Source organism: Mangifera indica, chromosome 12, assembly GCF_011075055.1.
Source record: "Mangifera indica cultivar Alphonso chromosome 12, CATAS_Mindica_2.1, whole genome shotgun sequence".
In the NCBI taxonomy this organism is placed as follows: domain Eukaryota; kingdom Viridiplantae; phylum Streptophyta; class Magnoliopsida; order Sapindales; family Anacardiaceae; genus Mangifera; species Mangifera indica.
In genome coordinates, this window is record NC_058148.1 from 9,272,579 (window position 1) to 9,296,070 (window position 23,492).

Sequence of the window (23,492 nt, forward strand, 5' to 3'; positions counted from 1 at the left end):
TTAGCCTTCTTATTAGCAACATATGTTCATGCTCAACAATTTCAACTTTAAACAGTCTTCAATATGCATGAAATAAGGCTTCTATGTGAATCCTATAGCCCTATTCGCCTGCCAGTTTCACCTGAGTCAAAAAGAAACATCAAATCGAAATCTTGTTGGAAGAATGAAATGTTTGATTTATTATGTATATATAAACATAAAATCATATAATCATAATTTACAGAATCAATGTATAAAGTATAAAATACTTAATTAAATTTTGGAGTCTTAAGAATACTTGGATTATTATCCAATTTGAAACCATAATGTCTAAAATTATTTATCGAGATCGCCTCTCAATGTGATTTGATTTTCTAGTTTTATATAGGTAAGATATATTGTAGTCGTATTACATTATATTTTGAAGAAATGACTTAACCGATTTATAGTAGGTTAATTGAATTATCAAAATTTGATAAATTTCAAACCCGTACTTGTATTGTCTATTCAAATTATAACTTTTGAATATATTAAACTTATTTTTATTGATTATTCAAATTTATTTATAAAATAGTAATAGACTATTCAATTTCTGTTTTTATTAAACTAAAACTATAATTAATATTAATTCATATCAAAAAATATTTAACATAAAAAACATTAGTAGATCTCTCTGTGCTGTGCTATCCTTTTCACATTGGAATCCATTCAACTCATTTCAGTTTTTAGTGGGTGGAATTGAAATATTGAGTTCTCCTCCTATTCAACGTAAAAGTTCTATATGGCAAAATGGTAATTACGCTCTGTATCACATTATGCCTCAACTGGGCAAATTCATTCATAAACAAACATATTCATTTGCATTGTTGATTGAATCAACATATAATGTATAAGATTAAATTAAAAAACTTTATATCATGTAAATTATGTATTATACAACCGAAGTCTATCATGTAAGCAACGCTGCGGGCGCTATGATTTTGAAGCCGCTTCAGCTTTTTTATATTATATTTCATTCACTTATCCTTTTACCTTTTAAATTTAACCAAATGCAAAATGACCCCCACCTACCCTTAAAAAGCTCACACATGCACACTTTCCCTCATTTTCCCTCTCACTTTCCAAGAAAAAGAAAACATGTGAAGTGGTGGGAAGATCTTGTCAGTTTAGACCCTGAAATTCTTTCCTGTGAAAGTTTGACTGAACTGCCAATTTGCTGGGACAATGTTCCATGACGTGGAAGTGCGACGGTCACTGCCTGTCACCCTGAACGAAAGTGACTGACCGACCAAAACTGTGTTCGATTGCCAATTTTGTCCCCAGTTCCTGCTCAAACTCATCCACCCAGTGTTCGATCCCTTCACGCTAGCCTTCACTATATCCCCGGCACCCGCGACATTGGTGATCAAAACCAAGTTGAAGTAACGGAAGCCGTTGATCGTAAATCTGATCCCTCCTTGCTTACGGCAAGGAACCCTGATTTAAAAAAAAAAATCATTAACAAAATTATTAAATATATACTTAAAAATTGCATGGAGGGCCTTTTGGGAATTTAAATTTTATACGGAATCGGCGGTGTACAAAGAAAAGTGATTCAGTTTGTCTACTGATCTGTAAGATTTACGCGGGAAGGAGTTGTTTAAGGGCCCACTTAAAGACAAGGCAAGATGTGGGCCAAACGTGAAGATCTGAATAAAGTGGAAATGCTGAACAGCAATAAAGTTTTGTTTTCTGATTTTGTGTGCCCCGCCCGGTTCACTGGGCTGTTGGCCTACCAAAATCAGACGCCTTGAAGGTCCAATCACATTCACAATTCAACGCCCATCAAAATTCTTTCATTATGCCGAATTACGAAGTCAACATTATTTTCGGTTTACTAAATGTGTTAAATATAAGAGAGCTTTGTTTTTTTGTTACCTTCGATAAGAGACGGGGACAATTCCTGCACGGTACTCTGCGATTTTGAGGAACATAGGCATGGCGAGGTCGAAGTGGGGGCGAGGGGGATTGCACCAGCCGCCGTCGTCGCTGGACTGAGCAAAGTTCGGGGGGCAAAAATTGGTGGCGGTGACCAAGATTGAAGGGCTACCAGAATGGCACCATTGTGGATCATTTGCACACTTTAGCTCGAAGCATGCTCCGCAACTTAATCCATTGTTGAACAGAGCCGTGCTTAGAGCTGCTGTGTTCACGCCGTAGCCTTGGCTGTATAAATTTCCGTACCCACAAGCACCACCTGCAAGAAATTAATAAACGAACATAAACATATTAAAATTTCGTGAAGAGAAAGGAAAATCTAAAATGTAAAGAACTTTTGGTTGTATATGAAGTACCCATTGTTCCGGAGGCGTCACTGCCTCCATAGAAAGTGGCATGAGCGCTTTGCCATTCACCACCGGTGTAAACTCCTTGGATTCTAGCATCAACAATGCTCGAAAAAAGAACAAAAGAAGCCACAAAAAGACTACCCAGAAGACCCATTTGGCTTCAGTTTGACCCAAGACTAAATAGTGCTCCAAACAGAGAAAGAGATAAGAAGTGCGGTGTGAGGAGAAGCGAAGAGTGGATTGGTATTTAAGGAGATGAGCGAGAAACATTGTCAAAAAGTGAAGTCTCAAAGGACGAATAATCACCCTTAATCAGTGCTGTTTTTAGACGTAATTAGAAAGTAAATACGGCTTCTCTCTGACTCTTGGTTTGGCGGTAACAGTATTCAAGAGCGAGAAATTCCTCATGCTTTGTTTCTAAATGACCAAAAAGCCCTTGATTTTTTACCATTTCGGTGAAATAAATGGTGGGGTTGAGCGAAAATGTAAGGGTAATATGAACCGGGTTTGCTTCAAGTCCAAGTTTGGGACACCGATGACAGTTGCGGGTGTCTCAAGAACATTGTTTGTTGTCTTATTTTGACTTCATATGGAGGGAAAAGTGGGGGCTACAAATTTCATGCATGCGAATTATTATTAACAAACTCTCTTAAACGGTGGTGAGTTTCTAAAGGGACCCATTTTATTTTTTAAAAACAATTATTTTTATTATTAATACAGATACAATCTGGAGGACTAAATGAGATGAGAGAGGCCAAATTTTCTTCGGCCGAAACAATTTACCCGCAAATTTTCGGCGTGGGTCCAGGAATCCGCAATTGCCGGTCCACGTATTACGCCTTGCATTAGCCGTACGATTAGTGGACTCTTTCTGTTAAGTTGTTGAAGGTCAAGCTTTCTCATCTGTAATTTCATTCAGTCAAGGACTCTACGACATAAAATAATACTAAATGACTTTGTTGATCATCTTATTAATTTTAATAATCCCATGTGGTCAGTTTAAATATATTTAGATTAAAAAGTAAACTGTAATTAAGAGGATAATGGAAGAGAAGAAAACGGTTAGGACGGTGTGCTTGACAATTAAGGGCAAGTGTAAAAAAACGTACCAAACAAATCTAGTAAATCCGCCACGTCATCAGAAAATAATTAAGCCGTGGTTCAGCAACTCTTTCCTATGACACCTGAACCCATGTGAATTCCCCACCAGCATCACACGTTAATGTGTCTCTCGCTAATCTTGTTGAAATGTTTTTCATATTTACATTTTCTAATCACATCAATTCTAAATATATACTATTAGTTTTTATTAAATTCCACCACATTTTTTAATTTAATTGATATAAAAGGTGATGGTAAGTCAAATTGGGTTAACCCCATATAATAACTAGTCTTACGAGTTAAGTTTGCATATAGTAAATATAAGGTTTAACTCTATATAAAGAGTTGTATCAAGTTCTACCATACTAGGTCGGCCCAAAATTTAAAAAAAATTAATAAATCTTTTTAATTATATTTTCTAAACTATTATTTAATTATTAAAACTGAATATATTATCTCAAATATATTATTGATAAGCGTTCATTTATAATAGAGAAATATCGTAGTTACATTATGAAAAATGTTATAATATAATATAAATAAATTAATTTACATTTTATACAATTATAAAAATAAATACAATAATATATGTACCATCTATCTACTTGTCTTTAACGTTAAAATTTTTAAATTTTTCAAAGATATCTTTAGAGACATGATTTTGTAATTTAAATTCAATTTTGATCCAATTCTATATACGCATGATTTGTCTCGATCATGTGTATAATAAAAAATAAATAAAATAAAAAATATTTAATAAGACTTTTGTTGTATGACAGAAAGGGCAAAAACCAAATTAATTTTTTCTTTTAATATATGTGTACAGTAATGGATTGGGCTCGACCCATTATAGTATCGAGTCAAGTTTTGTTATGCTAGACTTTGGTCAGCTCAACCTGACTCATTTGACACCACTAGATATAATGCATGATTAGTAAGTTACATGTATTTTTTTTATCAATAAAATTATGCGTACTCATTTTAAATACACAAATTAATGATTTGAATTAAATATAAACTAATATTTAATCATGTGATGATATATATAAGTATGTATTTAAAATGGATACGTATAATATTGCTTTTTTTCTTCGAAAAATTATGAGAGGACGAGGAAAAAAGTTATGATAATTTGTGTTTGATGTAAATAGATACTAATTTTGAACTCTAAGGTGTGAAATTATTTCAAGTTCGGAAGAAAATCCAACGAAGTTTTGGCATAATTACTTCCTTAATCAACTCAATACGTTAGGCATAATTAATATACTAAGTATCTCTTAACTACCCATAAACTAAGCTTAAATGTCCATAAATTATTGAGAATCATGGCTACTTTTGTTCAACAAAATATACACCTGATCTTTGCAAGACCAAATTGTTGGAGCAAGGGCCCATTTACCTTATTGTGTCTCCTCCTTAGATGGATTAGTGAAAATACAAGTAGAGGTTTGCATTGAGCTTTACGCAATCCCTAAAAAAAGGGGGTTCCAAGTTTCTCGATGAAGAAAGCAAATTTGGAATCATATCTTCTCAATTGAAGGCCCATGCCAGGGTCACTCTGCCTATGTTTTTACATAATTCCTAACCACATCAGTTAACTAACCTAACTAACATCTAAAAGGGCCTAAAGAATTAGGGATGGGGGCCTTTTCTAAAGCCGAAGTTTGATTTTTTAATCTTTTCTAAATTAAACCCATATTATTAAAGAGTAATATTATGAATATAAATAATAGTTAAATTTTGATTCTTTAATCTTGTTTAAATTAAACCCATATCACCAAGAGTAGCATTATGTATACAAAAAATGAGTACAAACAATAATATATTACTATATGATTGAGTATTATTTTATCTTTAATTCAAAATTATATAATCATATATTAACATATCATTGTGTGTAAATATAGTTTTAATGTGTTTTATGGGGACACCTAGTTTTGCATGTGACAAATTGTTGCCTAAATAGAGTTAGATTTGAACCAAACTAACACAGTTCAGTTTGAATTTGTTTACTTCAAATATAAACTGAGTTCGAATTAAAAGATTTAACTCATTTTAAAATCTAACTGAACTTGAGCTATAAAGCGTTCAACTCATTTTGGCTCGTGAGCTGAATAAATAAATTGATTCTGTTTAAACTTGGCTTGTGGTTCAATTTGAATTATATTAAATAATTGTTAAACGACATTGTTTTGTTAATGAATTACGAATTCAAACTATAAATTTGAATCACATATCTGAGTCATGAATTTGAGCTATAAATTCAAGCTAAACTCGAACTGAATTATTTTTATTCAAACCAAACTTGAACTAGAATCAAACTGAAGTCAAAAGATGTTCGGATTTGGTTCGGCTTGTATCCACCCCCCAATGCCTAAGTGACTTAATTGTAGCCATATTGATTACAAAAGTTGCATCATTTATTGTCTAGTTAGCCCAAAAAGAGTAAAAAAATATGTACACGCGAACATTTACCATTTGATTTGAGATCCTGCTTCATTATAAAAATGACAGCTATTTATCTCCAATAAAATGTTCTTTATTAAGTTTGCAAACCTAAAATATATCATTTATACTGGCTTACATATGTCGCATCCAACGTCGAATAAGTATGAGTTAGATCTTGGGTAGAGAATCATAAGTATTGATAAAATTTATTGTCACCAATTGACATACGTAATTTAAAATATAAAGTTGTATATCAAATTTATTATTCGGTTTTTCTCTTCTCTCTCTTCTCTCGAGCGCTTTTTACTTGAATAATCTTTTATAATCTTAATATAAATACAAAAAAATTATAAATCTAAAAGAAATCTCAACTAATTTGTAATTTTATTTAGGCGAAAGATGTCTATCTTCAAGTCAAATAGAGAACCACAACTTTTGTAATTAGCCTCTTTTTTGAAAATTACTCTTGGGGTTGGAATTTACATATATATTAGTTAACAAGATAGTTTTTTAGATACCGGGGTAAATACAATTAATTTGGATTACTAAATCGGCCGCCCTTTGAAAAATGAACTAACAATAAACGAACTTTTTAATGATAATGTAAAATATGACAAAAGAGTCACCTAATTAAATAAAAGTGAATATCACATCCTACATTGAATATAAATAAATTGGATAGATATAATTTTTTTTTTTTATAATTGACAATGATCGGTCTATAAGTAGTTCATGACACATAATCTATAAGGCGACTTTTGCAAGTAATATTATATATACAAATGAATATATAAATTTAATATCAATATATGATTAAATAATTTTGAAGTCAGAAAAAAATTAAATAATTACATCATCCAATCATAAACAGTTGCATTAGTTTGGATGAATCAGCCTGTAAACCTTTGTCTATACATGTAATTTTATTCAATATTTACCGACATTACATTCATGTTGACATTAATTTTTTACCCTCAATGCACTAGCTAACTAACTTCAATAATGAAGATTAAACAAGGAACTAACCTTTCAACATCATCCATGGCCATGTTAACATATACTTCATTAAATTTCTTTCATCAAGTTCTTTTAAAGGAACCCATATCAAGTAAATTCCTTTGATGGTTTCTTCAACATTTCTTTTTCTGGTGAAATTTCAATTTAATGATAATGGGGTCATATTTTTGCATTTGACAAAATTGAAGCCTAAGCAACCGAATTCAGCCACGGGATGGGACCCCATGCTCATTCATTTCTACTGAAGAGATTAGGTAACTTGAGTAGAATTTACCGAACTTATTAAATTATCCACTAATAACATTTTTGACTTAAAATATAGTCTTAATATTTCACCCGATAAAATATATTTGATTTTGAGATGTTATCAAAATAAATTTAAATTTTTACTCTTATGTTTAAAATTTTACCTTTTTACTATTTAAACTATTTCATTAAACCCAATAACGAAGTTCCTTGGGTAGCTCTACAATTATTTTATGCATGTATAATTGTTGTTTGTTCTCCTTCGTTGCTACGTAATTGTTGACAAGAATGATAACGATGAATAATTAGAAATAAGAAATTAAGCTTAATCACTTCTAAGATTTGATTTATGAAGGCTTATCATTAAATAGAGTACCCTTTGCAGCAAGAAGGATCAACTTTCGCTGGGAAGCAGTGCAGAGCCTTTTGTTGGGCCGAAGTAAATGAGTAAAAGCAATTGAGCCCAATAATTTGGACTCCCCCAATCTGACATGACATCATTTGGGTTCAATAGATGAATATCATTATGAATATAAATTTCTTTATAATTTAAGAAAACACTAATCTTGGGTGGGAATAAGCCCCTTTGGCCTTTTTTAACAATAAAATATTGCCCAAGCAAATGTATGTTCTTTACCATCCTCGGAAACCCAAAACCCACTCAACAGTACTAGAAGCAGAAACAACAACTATCATGGAGAAGTCAGAAGAGTTGTGACTCTCTTTGGGTATGTGGATGCCTTTTTTATGCCGTATATTTCCCACTTTTTTCTGTCATTGTTCTCAATTTTATTTTATTTTGGCCAAAGGACTATTTTCCACCCAAAGTATCTTTTGATCTCAAGTTTCTATTTCTTAACTTCGAAAATCTCAAACAACCTATTTATGAGTGATTAAAATTAACGGTTTTAAAAATAAAATCATCATTTTATCAATAATATTAAAAATAAACTAAATTTTAATCTCATTTTTCTATCATAAACTTTAAAAATTAAAAGTTGTTTTCTAATCCAAATTTTAAAAAACGACAATTTTCCCCTAGGGTTTAATTTCCAGATCTCTAGCATCAAATCTGATGCTATTGCTGATAATGAACATCTCCTGATGCCTTGTTTCCCTCTAGCAGCCAAGCTTCTCTCGTTTAGAAGCTTATTCAGTGTCAATTGAGGTCTAAACTAAACTTTAGCTTCATCGGGAAGATGAAGACAAGAGATCTCGTCTTAGTCGGGGAAGATGAAATCGTTTTCCCCAATAAAGACAAGATCTCTTGTCTTCGTCAAGGAGTCTCCTACTAAGATTAGGACCATTGGTCAGAGAGGAAGATGGTGAGGGAGTGATCGCTGGAGAAAGAGAAAGGAGATGTCGTTGACGAAGCGCTAGAGATGGTATCGGTGTTTGAAAACTAAACTCTATGGGAGAAATTTTATTTTTTAAAACTTGGCCTATAAAGAAAATTATTAGTTTTTAAAGTTTGGGGGGAGGGGAAAGAATAAAATTTTAAGGGTTTAAAATTTCATTAATTTTAACCATTCATTGGTAGGTAAATAAGATTTTTAAAATTAAGGGGTGAAAACAAAACGAGAGGACACTTTGGGTGGAAAATAATCCTTTGGCCTTTTATTTTTTTTATTTCTTCACCGTCCTTGCATCACACTTTATCACATGCGACAGGTGCATAGTCTTATTATTTAAAGGGAAGAGACAGTATATAAAGGGTGAATGATTCTGCTACGAAATTAATTAGGGCCCTAAAAGATGGATTCTTCAACATGCTTCATATCAAAGAGATTCCGATTCACTCGAATGATTTTTCACACTGGTAGTCTTTCTTTCATACTCACCCTTCATAAAATACTAATTTTAGATCTGGGTTTTGTTCAAATTTTAGTTGGGTTGGACAATTTAGGAAAATATGGAGCAACTCATATGTGTGTTGTTTGTGATCTGGTTCACTTTTTTTAGTTCTTTAGCCGCTCTGCAATTCACTTTTTTGCTAGTTTTCTTTAAGTTTTGTCATTTTTCAATGAATATTCATCTCACCCACTTGGGAAACAGCTAGCCAACTGCTTAAGCTAGCTAGCAAAATATGCTGTAGCCACAAGCAATCACATGCTCTTCCAATTTTTTACCACCCAAATCACAGGGGAGGGAGGTCTAGCTTTGCTTGCAGTTTTAATTAAGGTCCAATTACATGTCCCCACCTTAAATTTGGCTAAATTTTTTACACCCCTAGTTTGAGAAATTAATACAGTTCCACCCAAAATTAGAGGTCAAACATTACAAATGTTGGGAAAAATGGTAAATTCTAAAAAAGCAGAACTATCGTTAATGGTGGAATTTTGTTAATTTAAAAAAAAAAAAAAAAGAGCAGGAAATATAATTTGGCCTTCTAATTAATTGAAATTTGCATGTGGGTTTAGCTCATCAACTTTTGTGTCATTATTACAGCATATGCTTCTCTTAAACCCTTCTTGTTTGAGTGAAAATTTTATTTATATTTTTTTACAAAGAACATGGCCTTCCCATAGGGCCTCCTCTTGAGAGATTCCATTGATTATTTGATTGGCCATTGCCACCATTGCATCTTCCTGTCATAATTTTCTTACAAAACCAACTACTTTATTGGGATTCATTAAAGTCGAGCTTAATGAGCAACAAAGACAAAGGCTTCAATTCAAGACATCTAACTGGAAAAAACAGTACATCTAACTGCAATTAAATCTTTGGGAAGGTGGGTTTCTTATATATATATATATATATACATATTGTATATATATATATATTGATAGAACTATATATTATTCCACAAAGGGATAAATGAATTTTATTTATGGAAGTCATTTAATTTACAATAGACTAAGTAAAAACCTTACTTAAGTGAAGCGGAGTCCATTGAATGATGATTGAAGTGGAGAGAGAGAGAGAGAGAGAGGAAAGCTGTAACGGACACGTGTAAAAAAGGTGACAGGTAAACCGTCAGGACGACACTTGGCTAACCGGGAAAGTAAAAACAAAGGGCGCGTGGGACACAGATAACGCAGACACTTCAATGACGGGATAACCATGAAAAGTTGAAAACGCTTTTGGCCACTCGTTTCGTTATCTTCCAGGCGTCTATCGACCACGCACTAAAATTAAAAAAACATAAAGACGAGCATCTTAACTTCCATCACTCCCGTAACCGACGCCGTTTTGGCTCATCTACTGACACTGCCTACGTTTGATTGGTCGAAGCTGTAATGCAGCGTCCACGTGGCATAGAATTAACTTTCCTTTTAAACACGTGTCATATTTTGGATTAGGTAAAACTATTACCTAATTTCCTTGAATTTATTTGATTCGACGTACAAATTAGACTTAATGGATAATCTAAAGTACAATTTTGAACGTAAATTGTCAAAACTTATCTCTCGGATAAGTCACAGTCATAGTCATAATGTTGACATATAATAAATTATATTTTTGTAATTATTAATCGACGTAGTAAACTATATTAATTTCATAAATTTTAATTAAATAATAAATTTTGTGAATGCATAGACCTTTTCGGTGGGGACTAAGCATATTCTATATTTTATTCCATTTAACGGGCGGAGATAGAATAATTCACAAATATAGGCTCACCCGCAGCAGATCATTGCATCTCCTTTTTTTCTTATTCCTATAAATAAGAACTCTGCGCGAAGGTTCCGCATGATCAGAGCCATCTCCACGTGGCAAAACCTCTTTGCCTTAACAAGAAATGGTCCAGAGGGAGAGGGTTTTGGTTAACCGGGTATCACCAGTAGCTACCCCGGTTACCTACTCATCCGGTTTCATGGCTAATAAAAAAGAAATATTGAAAACTTATATAATAAGGGGTTTAAGCAGTTTTTTTCTTTCAAGGGGGTTTTGTCCATTTTACAGAGAGAGAAAAACAGAACAAAGCAGCAGAATTTAGGAGAGAAAAATTCTGTAGAAATTGATATAAAATTCATTTATTCTTTTGTATTTGATCGTTGCTTCGGCAGGTTAGTTAGTTGAACAATTTTTTTGTGTTGAATTTGATTAAATTTTGTGGTGAATTTTGTGGTCTCTTTTCATTTTTTGAAAGTTAAATCTGATCACATGGTCACGATGAGAAATGACATTGAACCGTGATTGCGATCGGGATCTGACCCTGACGTTAAAAATTGTCTTGGTTGATTTTAATCAAAATTTTGATTCTTCAAGCCATCATGATTTTGATTCAGCTTATTGAAAATTAGAGTTTTTCTTCCGGGTTTTGTTCTTCGAATTGTTGTGATGACTTGTTTGACTTAAGAATTGTAATTGTTACTGCTTTTAGCGTGAAATTATTTTACATGATTTTATTTTTTTTTAAATATCCATTTTAAACGTAATCCTGTTTAGGTGATTGAATCCAGAGTTCTATCAAATTTAAAAAAAAAAGAATGCATTTATTTTCTATTTTCCGTTAATGTCTGATCTGGGTTTTCCTTAGGCAGCTTGATATGTGATTGTTTAGTTTCTGGAAAAAAATAGTTAATGGAGGATTGTTGATCATGTTCATTGTTTTTTGCATGTTTATTTTGGTTTAATTTATGGATGTGTTTGGTTCCGAGAAATGGAGGGAAAAGTTATTAACTAGATTGTCAACAGGCATATACAAGCATCTGTTGACAGATGTTTCTAATTTCAAATGTTTAATGGTATGGCTTATGTGTAATTCTGTTTAAAGAAATTCAGACAGGATCCGTAATTCTGTTGGATCTCGTCTCTTAAATCTGCGCTCCAAATTGGCCGTTAAAATTATGACTTATACATGGTTATCTTCTAATATTACAGTGAAGTGAAATCTGGGGGTGAGGCGCCTTTGTGTTTGATAAATCTACATCTTTATGTTTGCTGAGTTATCATTTGTATGCGATTGTGAGATATGAAGTTGAAGAAGGGGCTTGATCATGGTCTTAATGGATTCCACGTTGCCACTATTCCCAAGGCTCCCCGATCAAACAGGGTATTTATTGTTGAAACATCTATTGTTTCCTTTTTCACAATATATGTGTGTGTGTGTCTATATCATTGCTTAATGCTGAATTCTGTTCTTGCTTGGTTATCCTTGGTTGTTCTTTTAGAGAAGGGCAGTTCAACATATGAAGACAGATGAGGATGATGGGATCTGTCCTTTTGAATTGTTGGCTTCTTTAGCCAGAAAATTACTGCAGGAGTCTGAGGGTTCCAGTGCTTCAAGTAATGCTTCTGGAAAGGATCGCACTGCCATTGATAAAGATGCTATTAAAGATGGATGTCAATTTGAAGATAAACCATTGAAAAAAGAATGCCTTGAGTTGGGAATCTCTGAAGTGAGTGCAGTCGTCTCTCAGTCAGCGTCACAAAATTGTGACTACAAGCGCTCATTAAATGAGTTCCCACTTCCCAAAGATGATGACATCTTGGAACACACTTCAAAAGTTATTGATTCTGGTTTCTCAGGCAAAGTAGGTGGTAATGCAATTTACAAAAGTAATATTATAAATGTAAGTCTTCCAAGTAAAGTGGAGGGAGGCTCCCCAAATTTTAGGGAGTCATTTTATGATGGCATGGAGAATGTGGTTGAGCAACAGCTGGAGACTAAAGGTATGGAGAAAGGAGGTCTGAATAGAGCAGAAACAATCTGTTCAAGGGATCCAACAGAACTACGAATGACATTTCCATTGTTGATCAAGTCTGACAGAGATGTCAAATTGCCACCATGCAGGAACTCTGTTCCTAATTTCCTGTTTTCAAGGCATAGGAATGCCTATAATAAGTTAGCTGTTAGAGATTATGACGATAATTTATCTAGAACCAACAAAGTTAGCAACAAGTTAAAGGTATATAGGCCAGTGACACTTATTGGAGACCGAAGAATAAGGAAGTTGCGAACGTCTAAATACTGGAAAGTAGCTCCAAAAAGGAAGGACTTAGAATTTTCTAGAGCTGGTGAGCAAGATTAATGGTTTGATATACCGTTTGTTACATCTCTTGTTGTGTGTACAAGTCTGTTGATGCATGTAATTGAAGTATATTTGCTTATTGTTATCCCGAAGACCAATTTTGTGAATTATTAATAAATTGAAATTCATTTATGTACTTTTAGATGGTGGAGTAAAACCTCTATATTGCAAGAGGAAAGCTTACAACCATGAGAGATGTCAGAATGATGCTCTTCGTAAGAGGAGGAAATTTCATGATCGCAACTCAGTAGATACTTTTGATGGGGGATTCAGCAGTGAAAGTGTTGCAAATTCTCCTGAGAAGGGGAGGAATGGAGACAAAAGATGCGTATCCTCAATATCCCATGGAGGTCTCTTCCTCACTCATTATCCTTTATTCTTGTATTCATCTTAAGGATTTAAGGTTTGTGGTCACTAAAAAAATCATAATTCTCCCATGCAGCAAGTGGGGTGACATCTTCAGTTGCAGTTCGTCAAGCATCTCTCCACTCCAAGGATTCTAATGGTATGAAACTAGAGTGTTTAATGGACTGATGTACATTACTCTTTGTTATTTTTGATGTGCTTTTGTATGGAGTTCTTACATGAATATTTCTTTGTGCAGTTAAGTTCAGCATTAAATCCTTCAAGGTTCCTGAGATATTTGTAGAGGTCTCAGAAACTGCTACTGTTAGTTCACTAAAGGTATTAGGAGAGACTGTATTTTTGCTCATTTTGGTGAAAATAGTCAAAATGCCTAATTTCATATTGCAGCATCTGCAGAATCATGGTTATCTTATAAGAGAAATCTCCTATTGTTATTATAGCCAATGTGAGACTAATCAGGCTGTCTAATATAGTGATACATGGCATATTGTATGTTTATGGAATAATATGGTTGGTTTTGTTACGTAATTAGCTACTTAGTGGTATCCAAATCTAAATAGTTTCTGCAGTAAATTTCTTTAGTCTTTTGAACATGAGGTTTATAGATTGTTTCATTTTTTATTTGTTAAATTTTGTAGAGGACAGTAATGGATGCAGTGACTGCTATACTTGGTGGTGGACTGCATGTTGGAATACTTCTTCATGGGAAGAAGATTAGAGATGACAACAGAACTCTGTCACAAACTGGTATATCTTCTGAAGATAGTCTGGATACTCTGGGATTCACTTTAGAGACCAGTACTGTGCAGGTCCCCCCATCTCTGTGCTCTGCTGATCCTCCGCTTTTGTTACCATGTGTTATACCCCAACCTGCACCAAGGTAATTTCAAAGATCCTGTTCCTGAACTGGAATCGATATGCTAGGCAATTTTGCATTATTTTGAAACTTAAAAGGATTTTCAATATTTTTCATCAATGTCTAAAATTCAGTGTACACAGAAGATTTTTTTTCTTTTATGATTATTCTCATTTTATAATCATCTTAATTCTTCATCTATCATGACCCATGTGAATTAAGGTCTTAGATAAATATTGATGGATCATGTTTAGATAGATTAATCAGTCATTTGTTACTTAAATTGATGAATATTGCCTTGTTTACAGGTCTCCAGTGACTCCTACTTTAGATTCAGCTATTCATAATGCCTTACCTGACCCTTCTCCTACCAGTGAAGACAACCATGTAGAAAGAAATCATGAAGCGCTGATCCCCCACACTGACTTATTAACTGACATGACTTTGCCAGATTCCAGAGCTATAGTTGCTGTTCCAACAATTAAAGTTGAGTCACTAGCTGTTGTTCCTGTAAACCAGAAAATTAGGCGAACTGACATTGCACAACGTCGAACCAGGAGACCATTTTCTGTATTAGAAGTAGAAGCACTAGTGCAGGCGGTCGAGGAACTTGGAACTGGGAGGTGTGCTGTTCTCCATTGCTTTTCTTTTTACTTTTTTGCCCTGCTTATCCACTCCTTTTGCTCTTGTCCATGTCTTTTAATGATGTTTGGAATTAAAATGTTTTATTCATACTGCAGGTGGCGTGATGTCAAATTGCGATCTTTTGAGAATGCAGATCATAGGACTTATGTGGACTTAAAGGTCAGAGAACTTTATTTATCGTTATTATTTGATTACTGCCATTTCATAGGAGTTGTCACTGCTTCATTTAAACAGAGGCCTATGGCCATGCTTGGACAGCTAGTTGGTACTGAGAAGCAACTGTAACACCGCCAAGGGGAATCAAGTGGCAGTTTTTGAAAATTTAGGATTTTTTTTTTTGAACTTTATTAGTGTGGATATACTGGAAAAAATACTGGGATTGAGGTTTTTGACCTTTAACCAGTTCTAGGTGTGGAGGTGTCTGTTATTGATATTTGCTCATAATTATCGGTTTTATGCAGGATAAATGGAAAACACTGGTTCATACTGCACGAATTTCTCCTCAGCAAAGAAGGGGAGAGCCTGTACCCCTGGTGTTGTTGGACAGAGTCTTGGCTGCCCATGCATACTGGTCTCAGCATCAAGAAAAACAGCAAGGCAGGCATCAGCCTGGAATTCTGAGAATTGAAGCCTAGACTGGGGAAGATGGAGTACCTGCTATCTAATTGTGATGATGTAAAAAGAAAGGTAAATTGTTGACAGGAACAGTGAAAAATGAAAACTGTACAAAATTTATTCAAATTTATGTAATGTTCTCACACTCACGTGATTCATGGCCGACTATGGCGTTAAGTTTAACATTTGTAAATGATTTGGTGAAATAAGATCATTCTAACCAAACTCATGGTGTTATTTTTTATTTAATTTATTCAATTGGTGTAATTCATATTTGTTGAACTTTTGAGGAATGAAGAATTAGAAAAGCTAATGCAGTTTTACCTTCTTTTTAATTCATAGTGTTCTTGTTTATCTAATGCTTTGATTCTGTGTTTGTTGCTGATGCATCACTTGCTTGTCATGAAGTGGCTCATTTTTCTCGAACTGGAATTTCCTATTTCTTATAAGAGTTTCGAAGTGTCGGTCATGATTCATCAATACATAAAATATCTCAATGGGAAAAGGGGCAAGCCAACTTTGTTTTAACGTTTAGGGATGAATTCTGTTTGAAGGGGAACTTATGAAGGTGGGTGGGCGTTAAGTTAGTTTCCCAGCATTTAACAGCAAGCGAGTTGGGCAAAAGTCAATCAGTTGGCATGAATAAATTATTGATTATAACTATAGCTGTTAATGCACGCTACCCAGGTATAGCATGTGTAGACACATGCTATCATAGTTTGTAAGAAGATCTCCTGGATCTATGCTATTTTTATAATGAAATGAAGTTGCCAATAATTATCAATTCAAATGTCTCGAGAGGGAAATTTTGTTCTAAAAGAAGAATGGTAACTTGGTTGCAATCAATTTGAGCTACCAAGGGTGTTGCCAAATCCAAATTTGGGCTAAATTCTGTTGTTATAGGCCTACCGTGAGGGCAAATGTGCAGGAGACTGGTGTCAAGCCAGGTTACACGGTAGAGCAGGAGCTTTGTAGACTATTTACGCAAATTGATTGAGTATACAAATGTATTGAGTTATTTGATAGCAGTGCATACAAGGATGATAGATCAATGTCTTATCTATCAAAAACAAGACTGGTTCACTCAATGGGTTGGCTCACAATGAAGTTTTATGTAAAAGTTGCAGACTAATCACTGGACAGGAAGCTTGAGTGTGCTTGCTTGTTTTGCATGAGTTGCACGGGAAATGGTTTAACAGATGGTGTGCTAGCATTGCAAGAAAATGCTGAGGCAGTGAGACAGTTCTTCATGTCTTAGATATGACAGTTCCTTGGACAAGACCGTTGATTAATGGAAGGGGTAGCTGGGGTGCAACTGCCATGTTAAAATTTGAACCATTGTTAACTTCTGTGCAACCACCTTGTGTGTGTTGCATAAATATGTGCAGGTCAGGCTGTATTAGAGCTGAACCGAGCTCGAATTTGACTCGATTTACATGAAACTAAGTTTGAGTTCGAGCTCGGCTCATTTCAAAAGTGTTGAGCTCAAGTTCAATTCGAGCTTAAACTTAAATCGAATTTTTAACTAGTTCGTTATTAAAACAACGTTATTTTAATACATATTGATGAAAACGATGTTATTTCGTATCAAAATTTTTAGTTCGCGAGTTTAATGTGCTAAACACCCGAAAATACGAGCTTGAAAATATTAAACTTTCAAGTTTGAGCTTAAGTTTGAATAAATTTGATTTGAATCTAATCTTATGTGTAGGCACACTTAATCATGTAGAATGAGCGTGAGGGGAGTCTTTTACATGAATATTTGTTCTTTTGTAACCATTTGAAAAAGATTAATACAAGTTGGAAAGAGTTGTCCGTATATTGTCTGTGCCATTGTTATTTACTTATGTGTGCTTGTGGCTTTACGTTTACTTGTTAATTGCATACTGAATGAGCCATTTCTGGGCCACCTAACTTGCACCACTCTGATCCTAATACGTAGAAACATTGCTGAACCAAGTATGGGAGGGACTTGGCTGTATCGTAAGTGAGGTGACAATTTGAAGCATAGACAGCATCATAAAGTTGGCACTGGAACAACTTGGGCGGCCCAACGTATTTACTCGTATAGGTAGAGATGGACCCAAGAACAAGACCCTTGATTCGAAATGAGATTGGTATTATTATTGACCCGCCCTCACTACCGGTGCTTGTATTTGCCGTCCAATTTGCAGTTCAGTGGCCCAAATAAATCTGAATAAAGCCTGTGTTTTTCCAATTACGGTGGGTCAACACTATCTGAAACAAGACGCTATAAATGTGAATTGTTTCAGAAGGTTCCTGAAATGAGAAATTATGACCATTCCAGGACCAGACAGATAAATTTTTTTTTTAAATTTATATCGAGACATGTTCTAGAGGAAAGCGTGTGGGTTATCGACAATGAATTTAAGAATGGAACCATCTAAATGTGACTAAATTCTACCCAGTAAACTGCCAGAATGTGAACACATGTGATTCGGTCCACATTTTTCCTCCCTTTTTATTGTCAAGTCCAAATTGGCCGCAAAACAAAAGATGCTTTTGTGTTTTATTTTGATGTTGATGGCAACCGAATCAGTGATTGTTTGAATATAAATATTGGAATAATTAACTCATATATATATATATATATATATATATATATATATTATACTTTAGTTTTTTGATTAAAAATTTAAAAAATCCATTAATCTAATAATTAAAAAAACTAATTCTATTAATTGAATTATAATAAAATTATGAATATATATTTTGAGTATACAAATAGATATATTTATGTGTTTTATTAATGATAAAATAAGGACCAAAGGACTTATTCCCACCCAAAGTTTATTTCATTTTCAAATTGGTATCCGTTGATTATTAAAAACCCAAACATGCACACGTAGATAGTTAAAATTAATAGTTTTAAAGGTAAAATCGTTATTTAACTAATAATATATTAAAATAATAAAATATTATTCATTTTTTCTCTAGATTTAAAAAACTAATAATTTTCTATAATTAAATTTTGAAATGTTACATTTTTTTTCTAAGGGTTTCTTTTTTTCTTCATCCCTTTTCCGATGCTGTCATCGGTCGGCTTCTCCCTCCCTCCTCTTTTTCGAAATTGAAAACCAAATGAAGAATTTCTTCACTGGATATGTCTTCATCTAGTTTTTGATGTTAGAAAATGGAAGGGAGAGAAAAGCCGGTTGGTGATGTCATCGAAAAAAGAGGGAGAAAAAGAAAGAAACCCTAGGAGAGAAAATGTAATATTTCAAAGTTTAATCCTAAAAGAAAATTGTTAATTTTTTAAACCTATGAGAAAAATAGATAATGTTAACTGGTTTCGTTAATTTTAACAGTTCATGAGTAAGTATTTAAGTTTTTAATAGTTAAAAAATACTAATTTGGGAATATAATGAACTTTGAGTGAAAAAAAATCTCTTGGCCATAAAATAACATCCAATCATATAATGACATACATAAATATGTACCAATTTATATACTTAAAGTAAATACATATATTATTGTTAATTGAATTATAACTTTAATGATTAAAAAATATTATTATAATTCACAAATTAAATTATTTTCATCAAAGATACATTTGATTTTAGTAATCTTTATTACCAAATATAATTTAATTAAACAATAAAATTATGTATATTTACTTTGAGTATATAAATGTTTACATATTTAGATATGTTATCACATAATTGAGTGAATTTAAATTAAAGATAAAATAAAATCTAATCATGTAATAATATATATAAGTAAATACACAATTATATATTTAAAATAAATACATATAATATTACTCTTAATCGAAAGATTATTGATTATAAAATATAAATTATCGGTATATTTAATAAAATTGGATAAATGTAAATATTATTTTATTTAAAATATTATGTGTATAATTTTTATATATAATTTTATATACAAATAATAATATATTATTATATAATTAAATTTTATTTTAGTTTTATTTTTATATTATTTTAATAATATATTATTATTTATGTATAAAATTAATTTTGTATGATGAATGCAAATTATTATTTAATCCGTACAAACACAATAATTACAAGAAAAAACACGTTCTCAAACACTTTGATCACTTATTATCTAAGTACTTGGTTTAGATACTACCGTTATACTGCACGGCTGAGATTTGTCCACCTCTTCCTCGCCATGACAACATTTCTATCCATTTCATCGTCGTCTATCATTTTTTAACATATGCTTCGTTCCCAAAACGCAGAGCGGAAAGATTTGGTCTCTCTCTCTCTCTCTCTGTGGCAAGGTACTCCTTGTTTCTTTAAAGTTAAAAGCTTTCTTTTTTCCTCACGTTTTCAAGTTGCTGTTTTAGTCTCTAAATACAAGTCCCAGGTGTTCTTTTGTCAGCAGAGATCTTTCTTTCTACGAGTTTTGACTTGTTAGTGTTAGAAGGTTTTCAACTGTTTAGTTCTGGTTTTTGTTATTTTTTGGCAAAATAGATGGCCATGGATCATCAGTTGAGAGGATACAATGCTTCTGTGGATCAATACAGGCTTAATGATGAAACCTTTTTGGCCTTACCCAATCAAAATCTTGGTAATGGATTCAATGATAATGATGGTTTTGTTAGCTTTGAAGAAATGCAGTTTTTGCTACCTGATGCAATTCCTGATAATCCAACACCACCACCCTCGTTGGTTGTGTCCCAAGAGGTTAATTTACACGATCAGGATTATGATTTTAATGATGTAGTTCTTAAGTACATAAATGATATGCTAATGGAAGAGGACATTGGAGAGAAGGCCTGTATGTTTCAAGAGTCTTCAGCGGCTCTTCAAGCTGCTGAGAGGTCCTTGTATGAGGTTCTTGGGAAGCAGTATCCTCCTTCACCCAATCTTGACCCGAAAACTCACCTTGATCAAAACCATGGAATCCTAGGTGTAAATCTTGATTTGGATTTTTCATGCTTTGACAATAGTGTTGGAAATTCTAATATTGATAGCTTGGTGGATCATGGATGGAATTTTGATTTGGGTGAGTATACGGGTTCAAATTTAGCTTCTCAAACAACTTCTTGTGGCTCAGGGAACAACAATGGTAATGTAGCTGATGGGTTTGTAGATTCCCCGGAGAGTACTCTTGACATATCCCAAATATTTAGCAATAGTGAATCTCTAATGCAATTTAGGAAAGGGTTTGAAGAGGCAAGTAAGTTTCTTCCTAATGGGAATTCCTTGATATTTGATCTGGAAAATAACAGTTTGTCATCTAAACAGCCGAATGAAGAATTTAGAAATGTGGTAAATACGGTGGGCAAGAAGCCTGACAACGGGTGCTGTCCTGATGGGTCACGGGGAAGGAAAAACCCTTACAGTGATGATGTGAATTTAGAGAGTGGGAGAATTAATAAGCAGTCAGCAGTTTATACTGAATCAACAGTCAGTCAAGAAATGTTTGATATTGTATTGCTAAATCCTGGAGAAAGTGAATCTCAGATTCGTAAAGCTTTGCAGAATGGGATGAGCAAGAGTGTGCAGCAAAGTAAAGAACCAAAAGGGCCTACTGGTGGTAAGGGACGTGGAAAGAAGCAGGGAGCTAAAAAGGATGTGGTTGATTTAAGAAATCTGCTGACCCTTTTTGCACAAGCTGTTGCGGCCAATGATACAAGGAATGCAGATCTGTTTCTGAAGAAAATTAGACAGCACTCTTCTTCTGGGGGGGATGGAATGCAGAGAATGGCTTGTATTTTTGCTGACGGACTTGAGGCACGCTTGGCTGGTGCTGGAACCAAGGTATACAATAATCTAATCAAAATGCGAGCTGCATCAGCTGCTGATGTCTTGAAAGCTTACCATCTGTTTCTTGCTGCTTGTCCATTCCGGAAGATCTCAAATTTCTTCTCAAACAAAACAATCATGAATTTGGCTGAGAAAGCAACAACACTTCACATAATAGACTTTGGTATTATGTATGGTTTTCAATGGCCATGCCTCATACAGCGTCTTTCGTCTAGGCGTGGGGGACCTCCTAGGCTTCGGATAACTGGGATTGATCTTCCACAACCAGGTTTTCGACCAGCAGAAAGGGTTGAGGAGACAGGTCGTCGCTTGGCAAAGTATGCAGAGACTTTTAATGTTCCATTTGAATTCAATGCAATTGCACAAAAGTGGGACACCATTCAACTTGAGGATCTCAAGATTGAGAGTGGTGAAGTACTTGTCGTGAACTCTTTGTATCGCCTGAAAAATATGCTTGATGAGACTGTGATTGCTGAGGCTCCAAGGGATATTGTTTTAAAACTGATCAGGAAGATACATCCTGATGTTTTCATACAAGGGATTGTGAATGGGGCCTACAGTGCACCCTTTTTTATCACTAGATTCAGGGAGGCTATCTTCTTTTTCTCAACTTTGTTTGATATGTTTGAAACCATTTTGCCTCGTGATATTCCCGAGCGGATGCTGATGGAGAGAGAGCTGTTGGGACGGGAGGCAATGAATGTCATTGCATGTGAGGATGCAGAGAGAATTGAGAGACCAGAAACTTACAGGCGGTGGCAGTACCGGATCATGAGGGCTGGGTTTACTCAGCTACCACTGAATAAGGACATAATGAAGATGGCCAAGGAAAGAGTGGAAGCATGCTACCACAAAGATTTTGTAATTGACGAAGATAACCAGTGGTTGCTTCAGGGCTGGAAGGGCCGTATTGCCTTTGCACTCTCGTCATGGAAGCCTTCTTGTTAAATGCATGTTCACCATCACTTAATGAAGGCATGATTGCAGGATTCTCCTCACATTGCAGCCTGAGGTACTGTCATTTATGTTTAAAAGCCTTCTTTTCATTACCTTGTACGCAACATTGAACAACTTAGTATCGATAGTTATGGAAGCTAAAGATTTAGTCCCAATTCCATGGCAGCAATGGAGTCAGTCAGAAGCCGCACAGTACTTCCTGTTCTATTTTTTCCTTAGCAGTTCCAATTTCCACAACCATTTATATATGCTTTCAGATTTAGATTTTGCTTGTTCGTTTAGCTAAAGATTTCCAACTATTTTGGTTTTTTGTAGAAATTGGACTCTTTTTCTGTGTAAATCTTACCAACTTAAAATGTACTTTCTTCTGGATCAATAACATGCTATAACTGAGTTGAGTCTTAAAAAATTACTTTAATGATAAATAGGATTTATTCTTTAAAACGAAAAAGAAAAGGGCAATTCACTTTAAGCAATTAGACCAAGGATGGGAACGCAAATTTCATGGGTTCGTTTGGAATGAAGAATGTTGGTGGAATAGAGGGTTGAATTTGTTCAGTAAGTTTTGAAATAAATGTTTTCAGATAACAAGAAAATGTATCAGCCATAGAAACCAAATGAGTCATAGATTGTTCAATAACGTCATGGCATATGTTACCTATGAAGGAAGTTGACATATTTTCATTTGTTCGGCTTGACTTTGAGCCAAGCACGCGTGAAAGCAAAAGCACATTCATTAATTAGTGATTAGGCCGAATGACTGTGTCCCACCTGGACTTTGAGAAGGTGTTCATTTTGGCCCCTCAATTTTGAAAAGTTTATTTTTTCATCTTTTATCTATTTTTGTTTTCCAAAGAAGAGATCAAAATTTGTTTTTGATTTTATCAAAGAATCCGAACTTTTTTATTTTCATATTGAAATGATCAAACTTTACTATTTTATTAAAGGAACCAAGTATCATTTAATTTTAAACAATAAATTAAATTATGTGGTTTTTGTGGAAATAAAATTGAGGAAAGAATATAGTTGTTGCACGTATCTGTGTCATCACACATTTTGTCCATGTCATCGTATAAAATGTTCATGTCACTTGGACTAAACAAAATCCAACCATAATTAATTTATTGTTTTGTTTTTGGCAGTAGGGATTTTTCAAGTTGAAAATTGGAATTTCTTTATTATGTGGGTTCAA

General features: G+C 33.9%; 3 protein-coding genes across 3 annotated transcripts; 2 read left to right on the forward strand and 1 right to left on the reverse strand.

The window, feature by feature from the left end:
* Positions 1-867: 867 nt before the first annotated feature.
* LOC123192555 (expansin-A4) lies at positions 868-2,534 on the reverse strand. The gene is made up of 3 exons (XM_044605138.1): positions 2,313-2,534; positions 1,897-2,215; positions 868-1,455 (listed from the first exon to the last, which is right to left on the reverse strand). Exons 1-3 carry the CDS (start codon positions 2,458-2,460, stop codon positions 1,146-1,148), a joined length of 777 nt encoding a protein of 258 aa, XP_044461073.1. The 5' UTR covers positions 2,461-2,534; the 3' UTR covers positions 868-1,145.
* Positions 2,535-10,970: 8,436 nt separating this feature from the next.
* On the forward strand, positions 10,971-15,913 carry LOC123192903 (telomere repeat-binding protein 4-like). Its single transcript, XM_044605604.1, has 10 exons — positions 10,971-11,128; positions 11,946-12,117; positions 12,236-13,082; positions 13,240-13,446; positions 13,539-13,601; positions 13,701-13,780; positions 14,101-14,342; positions 14,627-14,941; positions 15,059-15,122; positions 15,425-15,913. Exons 2-10 carry the CDS (start codon positions 12,037-12,039, stop codon positions 15,596-15,598), a joined length of 2,073 nt encoding a protein of 690 aa, XP_044461539.1. The 5' UTR covers positions 10,971-11,128; positions 11,946-12,036; the 3' UTR covers positions 15,599-15,913.
* Positions 15,914-19,715: 3,802 nt separating this feature from the next.
* LOC123192902 (scarecrow-like protein 33) lies at positions 19,716-22,676 on the forward strand. The gene has a single exon (XM_044605603.1). The coding sequence runs from the start codon at positions 20,045-20,047 to the stop codon at positions 22,289-22,291; it is 2,247 nt and encodes a 748-aa protein (XP_044461538.1). The 5' UTR covers positions 19,716-20,044; the 3' UTR covers positions 22,292-22,676.
* Positions 22,677-23,492: the final 816 nt, after the last annotated feature.